General features: G+C 40.8%; 1 protein-coding gene across 1 annotated transcript in view; it reads right to left on the minus strand.

Moving 5' to 3' along the window:
- LOC115111156 (glutamate receptor ionotropic, delta-2-like) overlaps positions 1-15637 on the minus strand; it is a 209404-nt gene that overhangs the window by 62367 nt on the left and 131400 nt on the right. Inside the window, exons 7-8 of the mRNA XM_065011130.1 lie at positions 14937-15075; positions 1273-1468 (exon numbers count right to left, since the gene is read on the minus strand). Of these exons, the coding sequence (XP_064867202.1) occupies positions 1273-1468; positions 14937-15075 (335 nt within the window). The remainder of the gene's footprint in view (positions 1-1272; positions 1469-14936; positions 15076-15637) is intronic.

Genomic DNA, 15637 nt, shown 5'->3' on the forward strand with positions numbered 1-15637 from the left:
ACTAGAGGGAGATGTTGAGCCTACAGCCCGGTGATAAAGGGAGGGAGGGGGAGATAATAAGAGAGACAAACTGGTCCTGCATGGGATCGAGTCAGGGACACCAATATTCCACTAGAGGGAGATGTTGAGCCTACAGCCCGGTGATAAAGGGAGGGAGGGGGGGAGATAATAAGAGAGACAAATACATGGAGAGTAAGAGTGCAGTGGGAATGACGGCTTGCATTAAGCTTCATAGTTGTTGTTCTTGTCTGCTACTCCGGGGGTATCACCCCTGTCATGCAATATTTATCTGAGCACCTGGGAGTGCTGATCATCTCAACAAAACGCTGACTAATTCATGAAACCAAGCTATTCAGCCCTAATAATCTTTATGTCGAGGAGACGAAGGCTTGAAGCCATAATTCACTAATTTACCATCGCTTTAATTGCTGCTACCAAGTGTGCATTCCAAATGGCAACCTACTCTCTATATAGTATACTGCTTTAAACCAGAGCCCTATGAGTCCTGGTCAAAAGTAGTGCACTAAATAGGGAATAGTGTGCAACCCAAAGGGCAACCTATGTCGGTTCCAATTTACGAATGAAAATATTTTATACGAAAATAAAAGAACACCAGGGAGGATCTATACAATTATACGTTTATATTGAGAGATAATAAATGACACATTTATGTACCTGTACACATACCAATATATACTCACTCACTGTACTGTACGTACCATTGGATAAAATCATCTGCTAAATGTCATAGACCAGAGCTGCCCAACCCTCTTCCTGGAGATCTACCATCCTGTGGGGTTATGTCCAACCCTCTTCCTGGAGATCTACCATCCTGTGGGTTTTCAGTCCAACCCTCTTCCTGGAGATCTACCATCCTGTGGGTTTTCAGTCCAACCCTCTTCCTGGAGATCTACCATCCTGTGGGTTTTCAGTCCAACCCTCTTCCTGGAGATCTACCATCCTGTGAGGTTTCAGTCTCAACCCTCTTCCTGGAGATCTACCATCCTGTGGGTTTTCAGTCCAACCTTAATTTAACACAACTGATTCTACTAATTAGCTGCTAAACAAGACGTTAGCTAGCTGAATCATATATGCTAAATTAGGGTTGGACTGAAAACCTACAGGACGGAAGATCTCCAGGAAGAGGGTTGGGCTGAAAACCTACAGGACAGTAGATCTCCAGGAAGAGGGTTGGACTGAAAACCTACAGGACAGTAGATCTCCAGGAAGCGGGTTGGGCAGGCCTGGTGTAGACCATGTAAAGTGGTGTACCTTGCGGATGCCCTCCTTGGACTCGTCCACGTTGTTTTCGGCCCCTCCGGTGCGGTTGATCATGCGCCACATCTGGGAGTACATAGGGTCCCTCTCAAAGGGGTTCATGGCCTTACTGCGCACCTGCTCATACACAGCCGAGTCCAACACCGTCCCGTACGGCAACTCTGTCTGCTTGGAAAGGTCTTGTAGAGACCTATAGAGAGAGACAGAAGGGGGAGGTTATGGGAAATGTAGTTCACCATGTACACATACATACATTAGGACATGGGGTTGACATGGAACTACACTTGAAGTTTAAAAAATCAGACTCCACACCCACACACCTACCGAGGCACCACACACAGAGTCAGTGCCGAGATCATAACTTGAAGCTAATTTAGGGTAAGCCAGCGAACCAACTGTTAAGAAGCTCCCTGTAGTTCCACTAAAAGGGGTATAATGGAGGGATGTCATAAAAGCACTAGTCAGTAGAGTCATACCATCTCCACCTCAAGAGAAATGAAGGTATTTTAATTACAATGCTACAGTCTTCAAACACTCACCATTTACAACTGTAATAAAAAAACATGACTGGGACTAATGTCTGTTTGTTTGTCAAATTGCTTTAACAGAAGCCACCGATGTAATTAGGAGAACAACAAGTGTATCACCATCACTACTATTAAACGTCTGTTGTTACCATCACTACTATAAAGCTTCTGTTGTCACCGTCGCTACTATAAAACGTCTGTTGTTACCATCACTACTATTAAACGTCTGTTGTTCCCATCACTACTATTAAACGTCTGTTGTTACCATCACTACTATTAAACGTCTGTTGTTACCATCACTACTATAAAGCTGCTGTTGTTCCCATCACTACTATTAAACGTCTGTTGTTACCATCACTACTATAAAGCTGCTGTTGTTCCCATCACTACTATTACACGTCTGTTGTTACCATCACTACTATTAAACATCTGTTGTTCCCATCACTACTATTAAACGTCTGTTGTTATCATCACTACGGTTAAACGTCTGTTGTTACCATCACTACTATTAAACGTCTGTTGTTACCATCACTACGGTTAAACGTCTGTTGTTACCATCACTACTATAAAGCTTCTGTTGTCACCGTCACTACTATTAAACGTCTGTTGTTACCATCACTACTATTAAACGTCTGTTGTTACCATCACTACTATTAAACGTCTGTTGTTACCATCACTACTATTAAACGTCTGTTGTTACCATCACTACTATAAAGCTGCTGTTGTTCCCATCACTACTATTAAACGTCTGTTGTTACCATCACTACTATAAAGCTGCTGTTGTTCCCATCACTACTATTACACGTCTGTTGTTACCATCACTACTATTAAACGCCTGTTGTTCCCATCACTACTATTAAACGTCTGTTGTTACCATCACTACGGTTAAACGTCTGTTGTTACCATCACTACTATTAAACGTCTGTTGTTACCATCACTACTATAAAGCTTCTGTTGTCACCGTCACTACTATTAAACGTCTGTTGTTACCATCACTACTATTAAATGTCTGTTGTTACCATCACTACTATTAAACGTCTGTTGTTACCATCACTACTATTAAACGTCTGTTGTTACCATCACTACTATTAAACGTCTGTTGTTACCATCACTACTATTAAACGTCTGTTGTTACCATCACTACTATTAAACATCTGTTGTTACCGTCACTACTATTAAACATCTGTTGTTACCATCACTACTATGACTTTTCTGTTGTTACCATCACTACTATGACTCTTCTGTTACCATCACTACTATGACTCTTCTGTTGTTACCATCACTACTAAGACTCTTATGTTGTTACCATCACTACTAAGACTCTTATGTTGTTACCATCACTACTATGACTATTCTGTTGTTACCATCACTACTATGACTCTTCTGTTGTTACCATCACTACTAAGACTCTTATGTTGTTACCATCACTACTATGACTCTTCTGTTGTTACCATCACTACTATGACTCTTCTGTTGTTACCATCACTACTATTACTCTTCTGTTGTTACCATCACTACTATGACACTTCTGTTGTTACCATCACTACTAAGACTCTTATGTTGTTACCATCACTATTAAAACGCTTTTGTTGTTACCATCACTACTATGACTTTTCTGTTGTTACCATCACTACTATGACTCTTCTGTTACCATCACTACTAAGACTCTTATGTTGTTACCATCACTATTAAAAAGCTTTTGTTGTTACCATCACTACTATGACTATTCTGTTGTTACCATCACTACTAAGACTCTTATGTTGTTACCATCACTAATATGACTCTTCTGTTGTTACCATCACTCCTATGACTCTTCTGTTGTTACCATCACTACTATGACTCTTCTGTTGTTACCATCACTACTAAGACTCTTATGTGTTTACCATCACTACTATGACACTTCTGTTGTTACCATCACTACTAAGACTCTTCTGTTGTTACCATCACTACTATAACACCTCTGTTGCTACCATCACTACTATGACTCTTCTGTTGTTACCATCACTACTATTAAACGTCTGTTGTTACCATCACTACTAGGACTCTTCTGTTGTTACCATCACTACTAAGACTCTTATGTTCTTACCATCACTACTATAACACTTCTGTTGCTACCATCACTACTATTAAACGTCTGTTGTTACCATCACTACTAGGACTCTTCTGTTGTTACCATCACTACTAAGACTCTTATGTTGTTACCATCACTATTAAAAAGCTTTTGTTGTTACCATCACTACTATGACTTTTCTGTTGTTACCATCACTACTATGACTCTTCTGTTACCATCACTACTATGACTCTTCTGTTGTTACCATCACTACTAAGACTCTTATGTTGTTACCATCACTATTAAAAAGCTTTTGTTGTTACCATCACTACTATGACTATTCTGTTGTTACCATCACTACTAAGACTCTTATGTTGTTACCATCACTACTATGACTCTTCTGTTGTTACCATCACTACTATGACTCTTCTGTTGTTACCATCACTACTATTACTCTTCTGTTGTTACCATCACTACTATGACACTTCTGTTGTTACCATCACTACTAAGACTCTTATGTTGTTACCATCACTATTAAAACACTTTTGTTGTTACCATCACTACTATGACTTTTCTGTTGTTACCATCACTACTATGACTCTTCTGTTACCATCACTACTAAGACTCTTATGTTGTTACCATCACTATTAAAAAGCTTTTGTTGTTACCATCACTACTATGACTATTCTGTTGTTACCATCACTACTAAGACTCTTATGTTGTTACCATCACTAATATGACTCTTCTGTTGTTACCATCACTCCTATGACTCTTCTGTTGTTACCATCACTACTATGACTCTTCTGTTGTTACCATCACTACTAAGACACTTCTGTTGTTACCATCACTACTAAGACTCTTCTGTTGATACCATCACTACTATAACACTTCTGTTGCTACCATCACTACTATGACTCTTCTGTTGTTACCATCACTACTATAACACTTCTGTTGCTACCATCACTACTAAGACTCTTCTGTTGCTACCATCACTACTATAACACTTCTGTTGCTACCATCCCTAAAACGTCTGTTGTTACCATCACTACTATAACACTTCTGTTTTGTTGCTACCATCCCTAAAACGTTTGTTGTTACCATCACTACTATGACTCTTCTGTCATTATTAAGGCTGTCAAGAATTTTACGCTGCAAAAAGTGAAATCTAAGCAAACCTAAATATCTTAATTGAGTGATAATTCACTTTAAATGTGGGTTTTTGTTTCTTCTTACCAAGATAAATTCTTTAACATCATTGGCAGATGTGCTTATTTTAACCCCCAAAAAGGCTTAATACAAGTTATTTATATTTTTGGGAGATATTTTACCTTAAGAGGATTACTATTGAATACTGTTACATAAGCATACTCCCCCCCTTTCACTCCCTCAATCCATCCCCCCACTCTCTCCAGCTACTCTCAAACCCCTTTGAAGGTTTTAATGATCTTTGCCGCCAAATGTTTAAGGGGAGATTCTCCTTAGGTAATGTGTAGCTACATGGAGATAGGTTGAGTGTGATGGTGGGGTGGGTGCGGGAGTGGCAGACCACGGTCCCAAATGGCCCCCTGCTTGTTATGTCGTGCACTACAATTGACCATAGGGCTCTAGTTAAGTAGTGCGTTAGATAGGGAATAGGGTGCAGTTTGGGACAAAGCTTATCAGTCTGGCGTCTAAACCTGAACATCTATTAAGGCATCCCTCTTCAGCTCCTCTGTCATCTTGGCCTGTGTTTTTGTTTGTCCCACTACCAATTACCTTTAGCCGAGCTGTTCATTGAACAAGGAAATGGACTTAACATCACTTGATTATTGCCTTTGTGACTGTCTTTAGAGATCATTTGTACAGGAAGCTAACACATTTTCTAGGGAGGGAACTAGATTCAGCCACGGGACGATTTTTGTCTGAGCGAATAGTCAGGCGGAAAATTATTCTTATTATTTTTACACTGCACAACCACAACTAAGCCCAAAATTAGATTGGATTTGAAAACAACAATACTTTTATACCTTGATTACATTGAGACACAATGACATACAGTGAGCTCCAAAAGTATTTTTTGATGTTTTGGCTCTGGGTTTTAAATTATACAATAAATATGAGGTTAAAGTGCAGAATGTCAGCTTTAATTTGAGAGCATTTTCATCCATATAGTGAACCGTTTAGATATTATAGCACTTTTTGTACATAGTCCCCCTATATTGGGACAATTGAACTTATGTGTATTAAAGTAGTGGAAAGTGTTTGGTCTCATATTTATTGCACACAATGGGGCGGCAGGTAGCCTGGCGAGTAGGAGCATTGGGCCAGTAACCAAAAGGTTCCTGGGTTGAATCCCCAAGCTGACAAAGTTAAAACCTGTCATTCTGCCCCTGAGCAAGGCAGTTAACCCACTGTTCCCCGTGCACAGATGACGTGGATGTCGCCTAAGGCAGCCCCCGCACCTCCCTGATTCAGAGGGGTTGGGTCAAATGTGGAAGACACATTTCAGTTGAATGCGTTCAGTTGTACAACTAACTAGGTATCTCCCTTTCCGATGACTACATCAAGCTGGTGACTCTACACACTTGCTGGATGCATTTGCTGTTTGTTTTGGTTGTTTCAGATTATTTTGTGCCCAATAGAAATTAATGGTAAATAATATATTTTGTCATTTTGTAGTGACTTTTATTGTAAATAAGAATATAATTTGTTTCTTAACACTTCTTCATTAATGTGAATGCTACCATGATTACAGATAATCATGAATAAATTGTGATTAATCATGAGTGAGAAATTGACAGACACACACATATCATACCGTCAAAAAATACTAACCACCCCTGTTATTGTAATGGTGAGAGGTTAAAATGTCTTGGGGGTATGATATTTTTGTGTCTGTAACTTTCTCACTCATCATTATTCATGATTCATTCAGGACTATCTGTACTCATGGTAGCAGTGTCCGACAATCCATCAAACAGGCAAAGCGTCAATACAGGACAAGATGGAATCCTACTACACTGGCTCTGATGCTTGTCGGCTGTGGCAGGGCTGGCAAATTATCACGAATTATATAGGGAAACCCAGCCGCAAACTGCCCAGGGACGCAAGCCTACTAGACAAGCTAAATGCCTTCTATGCTCGAGGCAAGCAACACTGAACCATGCATGACAGTAACAGCTGTTCAGGACGACTGTGTGATCATGCTCTCCATAGCCGATTTGAGTAAGACCTTTAAACAGGTTAACATTCAGACGGATTACCAGGACACGTACTGAGAGCAATGCGCTGACCAGCTGGCAAGTGTCTTCACTGACATTTTCAACCTCTGCCTGACCCCGCCTGTAATACGTACATGTTTCAAGCAGACCAACATAGTCCTTGTTCCCAAGAATGCCAAGGTAACCTGTCTAAATGACTATATCCCCGTAGCACTCACGTCTGTAGACATGACATGCTTTGAAAGGCTGGTCATGGCTCACATCAACACCATTACCAAGACACCCTGGACCCACTCCAATTCGCATATCTCGCAATCTCTATTGCACTCCAGACTGCCCTTTTACACATGGATAAGAAGAACACCTATATGAGAATGCTGTTCATTGACTACAGCTCAGCATTCAACACAATAGTACCCTCCAAGCTCATCACTAAGCTAAGGACCCTGGAACTGAACACTTCCCTCTGAAACTGGTTCCTGGACATCCTGACGAGCCACCCCCAGGTGTGCGTGCTTAGTCCCCTGTAGACCCAAGGATGTACTTCCTGTAGACCCAAGGATGTGCTTCCTGTAGACCCAAGGATGTAATTCCTGTAGACCCAAGGATGTGCTTCCTGTAGACCCAAGGATGTAATTCCTGCAGACCCAAGGATGTGCGGCCGCGCAGGACTCTAACACCATCATTAAGTTTGCCCGACGACACAACAGTGGTAGACGATGAGACAGCCTATACGGAGGTCAGAGACCTAGCAGTGTAGTGCCAGAACAACAACCTCTCAGTCAATGTCCGCAAGAAAAATTAACTGATCGTAGACTACAGGAAATGGTTGGCCAAGCACACCCCCACTCACATTGACAGGGCTGTAGTGGAGTAGGTCAGAGCTTCAAGTTCCTTGGTGTCCAAATCAGTAAGGATCTAGCATGGTCCATACACACCAACACAGTTATGAAGAGATTTCCCCTCAGGAGGCTGAAAAGATTTGGCATAAGCCCTCAGATCCTCAAAAATGTCTACAGCTGCACCATTGAGAGCATCTTGACTGGCTGCATCACCGCTTGGTATGGCAACTGCTCGGCACCCGACCGGAAGGAGCTACAGAGGGTAGTGTGTACAGCCCAGTACATCACTGGAGCCGAGCTTCCTGCCATCCAGGAACTCTATACCAGGCGGTTTTAGAGGAAATCCCAAAATATTGTCAAAGACTCCAGACCCTAGTCATAGACTGTTCACTCTGTTACCGCACCCACCGCAAGCGGTAATGATGAAACAAATCTGGAACAAACAGGGAACAGCTTCTACCCCCAAGACGTAAGACTGCTAAATAGACTGCTAAATAGACTGCTAAATAGACTGCTAAATAGACTGCTAAATAGTTAACCAAATAGCTACCCGGACTATCTGAATTTACCTCTTTTTGCACTAACTTTTTTGATTCATCACATACGCTGCTGCTACTATTTATTATATGTCACTTTATATTCCTAGTTATTTGCACATATCTACCTCATTTACCTCGTACCCCTGCACATCGACTCAGAACGGGTACCCTGTGTATATATACAGTGCCTTCAGAAAGTATTTACACCCCTTGAATTTTTCCACTTTTTGTTGAGTTACAGCCTGAATTTAAAATGAATTAAAATGAATTAAATGTAGAAAAAAACATTCACTGACCTACACTATACCCCATAATGTCAAAGTGGAATGACACTAATCATACTTTATTATTAGAAATGAAAAGCTGAAATGTCGAGTCAAGTATTCAACCCCGTTGTTATGGCAAGCCTAAATAAGCTCAGGAGTAAAACTGTGCTGAACAAGTCACATAATAAGTTGCATGGAATCTGTATGCATTAATAGCGTACCCCACACATGCAATTATCTGTAAGATCCCTGTTCGAGCAGTGAATTTTAAACACAGACTCAACGACAAAGACCAGGAGGTTTTCCAGTGCCTCGCAAAGAAAGGGCACATATTGGTAGATGGGTATAAAAGCACACTTTGAATATCCCTTTGAGCATGTTGAAGTTATTAATTACACTTTCAACACACCCAGTCACTACGAAGATACAAGCGTCCTTCCTAACTCAGTTGCCGGAGAGGAAGGAAACTGCTCAGGTATTTTATTGCCGTCTGTAGTAAAGCAGAAAATATGACATCTGTGGTGTGAGATTGGGTTATGACGGAGAGAGAGAGACAGAGAGTGCTCCGTCCTCTAAATCCCTTTTTGCCTCAGTCCATCCTCATACTCATCCTTCTGCTACATCTCATCTCGCTCATCTCATCTCTTCTATTCTCTCTCTTTTTCTTTTTTCTTTTTCTTTTTTTTCTGAAACAAATCCACAGTCCTCCATCTCACCTCTTTTATCAATCCGCCCACAGTGTCTGCCAAGTCCTATCTATCTACTGTTCACACGTTCTGTTCCGACCCTGCTCTGCTGCTTCAGCTCCACTCTCCTCCTACAGGATTCACAAATCGTCCACAAAATTCAGTTTTGAACAATCATTTGTTATTTCATATTCAGAGTAGGGCTGTTACGGGGACTGTATTACTGCCACACTGGCAGTAACAAGTCATGACCGCAGTCAAATTCCATGTGACCGTTTAGTCATGGTAACTAGGCTTCTCCAAGCTCTACATGCTACTGATGGTCATTAGTAGCCTACCTTCTCAACTTTCCTCATATTAAGCACATTGTTTCGCTTTACAACAGGAGCATAGCCTACCTGGTTGGCAAGGTGCATGATAATGGTCCATTCTAAATCAAAACTAATTTCACACATATTATTTAGTATATGTAAAGACAAGATTATATTAAGAATAGTCTAATGGGTGACAATATTAGCCTATCACTTGTGAATGATTTATTATCACTTGTGAATGATGTCACGCCTTGGTCTTAGTATTTTGTGTTTTCTTTAATTATTTGTTCAGGCCAGGGTGTGACATGGGTTTATGTTGTGGTGTGTTTTTGTATTGGGGTTTAGTAGGTATTGGGATTGCGGCTGAGTAGGGGTGTCTAGATTAGGCTTGGCTGCCTGAGGCGGTTCTCAATCAGAGTCAGGTGATTCTCGTTGTCTCTGATTGGGAACCATATTTAGGTAGCCTGGGTTTCACTGTGTATTTTGTGGGTGATTGTTCCTGTCTTTGTGTTAGTTAGCACCAGACAGGCTGTATAGGTTTTCACGTTCCGTTTGTTGTTTTTGTATTGTTCGTGATTTGTCTTCATTAAACATGTATCGAACTAACCACGCTGCATTTTGGTCCGACTCTCCTTCAACAGACGAACGCCGTTACAAATGATGTATTATCACTTGTGAATGATGTATTATCACTTGTGAATGATGTATTATCACTTGTGAATGATGTATTATCACTTGTGAATGATGTATTATCACTTGTGAATGATGTATTATCACTTGTGAATGATGCCCAGGATGTACAGTAGGGCAAGAAACAGCGCATGCCTTTTTTTCTTTTGCGACTTTATCAGATCATAGTCACACATGTAGCCTATCCCATAGGCCTATATGTTTAGATAAGGTTTGTATCACAACTAAAGTGGCCAAATAACATATAAAAATGAAGCATATTAATCCGCTTTACAATCGGTGTAGAGAATACATTTGGGGAAGATAGTTTTCACCATAACAATACACCTTTATAATAAAGCATTACATGCATTTGCGGTCACTTTTGAGAACAGTCTTTTCCCACTAATTGGTTGCATGTTGGAACATTCACGCTTTTAGCATTGTTGCGCTTATAATGTGAAGAAATAGCCTAATAGCAGTGGTGGAAATTACTTCAGTAAAAATAATTTAAAGTACTACTTAAGTAGTTTTTTAGTCCATCTGTACTTTACTATTTCTATTTTTGACAACTTTTACTTCACTATATTCCTGAAGAAAATAATGTACTTTTTACTCCAGAAATTTTCCCTGACACCAAAAGTACTTGTTACATTTTGAATGCTTAGCAGGACAGGGAAATGGTTCAATTCACACGCTTATCAGGAGAACATCCTGGTCATCCCTACTGCCTCTGATCTGGCAGACTCACTAAACAGAGAACATCCCTGGTCATCCCTACGGCCTCTGATCTGGCGGACTCACTAAACAGAGAACATCCCTGGTCATCCCTACTGCCTCTGATCTGGCGGACTCACTAAACAGAGAACATCCCTGGTCATCCCTACGGCCTCTGATCTGGCGGACTCACTAAACCCAAATGCTTTGATGTTTGAGTGTTGGAGTGTGCCCCTGACTATCCGTAAATTTCAAAAACAAGAACAGTGGTGCCATCTGATTTGCTTAATATAAGGAATTTTAAATGATTTATACTTTTACTTTTGAGCAATTACATTTACTTTTGATAATTAAATATATTTAAATCCAAAATACTTTTACTTTACATTTACATTTAACATTTATCACTTTTACTCAAGTAGTATTTTACTGGGTGACTTTCACTTTTACTTGAGTAATTAAGGTATCTTTACTTTTACTCAAGTATGACAATTGGGTCATTTTTCACCACTGCCTAATAGTTTATCAACATTTTAAGCTAAACTTTCTGATCTGTTGCATCAGCCTCATTGCTATTAAAAGTTTTTTTTATGCTAGTGGTTGTATTAATTTGGGATCTATCGAATCCCACAACTGTTCAGTATATATTTGGAATATTTATTTCTTGCACAGAAGACGAAGTTGACCAATAGAATATGTCAACTTTTGTACTATGGGGGATAATAGATTGACATAGGCTACTGCTTTTTGCTGTTCGTTACTCATCTTGTTGGTTGACAAAAAGTAAACCTGGCCAGTTCCTTTAACATCTTCAATATGCTCCTTTCCGTTGTGTCTCTGATGTTTCTGTCTTCACTTGTAGCCTACTTAGCTGCGAGAAGGACACGATCAAGTGATGGGCATTGGCTAATAAGAATTGAGATATCTGAGAGAGCCATGTATGTGAGTGAGAGGTGCTTCGGAGCAAGGCAGTTGGGAGAAGGGAATGACAATGATTATAATCAGCTTAAGGGCACAAATGCCACTTTGACTGCAAAAGTCATGGATTTCATAGGGGGCATTATGGCCACACAAGGGGGATGCCGACGAGAAATTCGAGGCCTGGTGAGAATATTATCAAGTGCTTGTATAATTGTGAATGAGAGACTGATGTGTGCAGCCTGCGCAAAAAAACAACAAATCATGCCTTCATCATTAGAGTCATATCATGCACCCTTAGAATGTATTAAAAATCTAAACATATAGCCCAACGTTTGTATCACAACTAAAGTTGCATAAATAACTCTAAATGAAGAATATAGTTAACCTCTCAACACAGAATAGCTGCATGTGCACACTTCCTTGGAAATCATTTGTAGAAAATATCCTTTCTATTATATTTATCTATGTTCAATTGTATTCTTCATATAATATAATAATAAAAAATAATGCCACGGAATTATCAGCAAATCTTGTCCGCTAAATGAACTGGTGTAGGCCACAGCCATATCATGGCATAGCCAGATCAGGACCTAACATAAGGACAACACAAGAGTATGTCCTTCTGAAATAGACTACATCATGTATATTTCGACCCGTCTAAAATAAAGCATGGATTTCCTGTGATGGTGTAGGGCTATATTAATTGGATTTATTATACTTTTTAAAATGTGGACGTTCCAAAGGTCCTCCTCAGTGTTTATTTTAATTAATGGTCAATTACCATGAGACCGGCAGTTATTTGATTGATAATCACCGGCTGACAAAATTTCATGACCGCCACAGCCCTGCCTCAGAGTATTATTACTTAAATATATGTATATTTCATCTTGTCACTGTGCCAAGCCATTCAGCTTCATTGACTCAATGATCTATACTATAGAGGGCATCTATAGATGCCAGAGCAAATAGCTATTAAGACAATCTATATGGCTCCTTCCTATAGAGCCCTTATCTATAGATAGAGATAGATTGAAATGTGAATGAGGACTAAAGAGGGTAGAGATGTGAGAGCTCCACTTCCCAAACTCGACGAAATGGTAATCAAACTTTTATCAGATCACAGACCATCTAATTAAAAAATCACAGCACCCCCCCCCCCCCCCCTCAAAGCACATTACATAAATCGTGCAAGGTTTCCTGACTGAGGCAGCACATCCCTCCTCTTTAAAACAACAGGCCCCTGGGTGTGGAATTTAGGCTCTAATTATTCCAGTAATGACCCCAGAAGAGTCTACACATTAAAGATAATACATTGAAATTTATGGAAATCCTAATTAGCTGCATAGAAGTAGAACGGAGCAATCTGAGAAGGACTCATTAATGACATCTCATGCAAGTAGAAAAATAAAAGGGGGGTCTCTCTAACTCTCTCTGTCTCTCTGTCTCTCTATCTCCCCCTCTCTCCCTCTCTCTATCTCCCCCTCTCTCTCTCTCTCTCTCTCTGTATGTGTGTGAGATCGAGCAGCGAGATGAGATTTTCTTGCAAAGCACAATTAACTATATCACTGCTAGGCATTCTGGAATCTGATTAGCCCAACGAGCGGTGGGGATTTACGCGTCATGACGATGAGACGGCAGAAAGAAAGAAGGCTTACTAAATGCTTATTAAAGACATGCGTGGGAGGTTGAGGAGTGTTACTAACTGTTGACTCACACACACTCCCCCAGGTCAACTTTAGTCTTCTTTTAGCGTTGCACAGTGCACAAAGTTTAGTCTTCCTAAATCACCATAGAGTCCTCCATGGAGTCCTCGTAAAACAGTTACCTGCCACAGGTGACGTCACCTGCAGGATGATAGATCTGATTTGTGCCACACACATTAAAAAACGTAGGACCTCACTGGCCCCTGGAGGGGGGATGACAGACGCTCTATCTTTCCAAAAACAGCAGGCTGCCCGGTTTATACAGAGAGAAGAGTGGGATGATGACATTGAATCAACCTGGAAAACGGATTGGATTTGCATTTTTCGTTGATTTTTACGTGGAATTCAACCAATCAAAACTAAACCTTGAACTGATGCCTGTGTCCAGTGGGACGGCTGCATATTCCCACAGGGATTCATTTATATACACAATCTGTCAACTGCAGTGTGAGGTCCTGAGCGGTGTGTGTGTGTGTGTGTGTGTGTGTGTGTGTGTGTGTGTGTGTGTGTGTGTGTGTGTGTGTGTGTGTGTGTGTGTGTGTGTGTATGTCTGGGTAAAGGTAAATCTATTGTATGTGTGCATGTCTTGTGCATCAGTGTGTGTCTGTGCTCTGGAAACCAGCACAGGTCTGACAGATTGATAGTAAGCCAGAGAACACACGCACGCACGCACGCACGCACGCACGCACACACACACACACACACACACACACACACACACACACACAGGTGCTGAGTTTAATTTCAAAATGTCCTATACCCACAAATATATCCAACATAACAGTTCCTGAATGGAAATATATCCAACATAACAGATCCTGAATGGAAATGTATCCAACAAAACAGTTCCTCAATGGAAATGAATCCAACATAACAGATCCTGAATGGAAATGTATCTAACATCAAGGTCTGTAACATAATGAGCATGTGGGTTGAAGAAACCACATTAACCAATAGTCTAGTCCCAATTAAATGTTGAAACAAATATCGTCCCTTCTTATTTTAACAACCCTGGCCTGTAAAACATTACTGGTACTGTGTGACAGTTTTCACTCAATGATGAAGACAGAGGTGGTGTGGGAAAAGGATGAAGTTGCCCTTAAATGCTGATCTGGGGTCAGTTTAGAATTTCCCCCACTAATGGCTAAGATAAGGTTTGGGGAAGCTGATCCTAAATGTGTACCTGGGGGAAACTTCAACCCGGAGTAGTGGTGTGGTACTTACTGGATAGAGTTCTCGATGCGGGTGATGGTGAGGAAGGCAGCCAGGTTGGCCGTGTAGGAGGAGATGACGATTAGAGCAAAGAGCCACCATACCCCCATCATCATCCTCGTGGCCAGGGTGGTATACGGAACCTCACCACCTGAAAATAAGACCAGGACAACAGAGACAAGAGGTTAATTCATGTCAGCCAAATGACAGGTGTGGTTGTGCATAATTAACGTTTTCCACAAGGGAAGATATTTCACTTTTCACACACAAGACAACATACATTCAAGTCAGACTTTCCAGTGCGCGTGGACTGGACACAATATTTTTCCAACTCTGTTTTCTTCCATTCTTCACATTTTCATAAGGAGACAGATGTGTGCTGTATGTAGAGTGAGTATGTCCTCAGCCAGGCAGCTCAAACAAGGCTAAAGCACATCTGTTTTGTTCTCTGTATTGATGCAAAACCTTTCCTTGGCGCTCGAGGGGAGGGAAAGGGGAGTCTCTGCCTAGAAAAGACAGCCCCGGCTCCATGATGGATCTGAAGAACTGAAGCCTCGCCTTTATTGAAGCCTGTTCAAAATTAGCCTCATTTATCCTTGTAGCTCGCAGATCATTGTGCTCGCATGTGGAATAAGTGCCAGGCATTTCAATCCCTTCAGCAAAGACTTCATCAAATATTTGACACCCACTCTATCCAGTGCCGTCCTCTGGGT

Source organism: Oncorhynchus nerka, linkage group LG27 (assembly GCF_034236695.1).
Source record: "Oncorhynchus nerka isolate Pitt River linkage group LG27, Oner_Uvic_2.0, whole genome shotgun sequence".
NCBI classification, from domain to species: Eukaryota; Metazoa; Chordata; class Actinopteri; order Salmoniformes; family Salmonidae; genus Oncorhynchus; species Oncorhynchus nerka.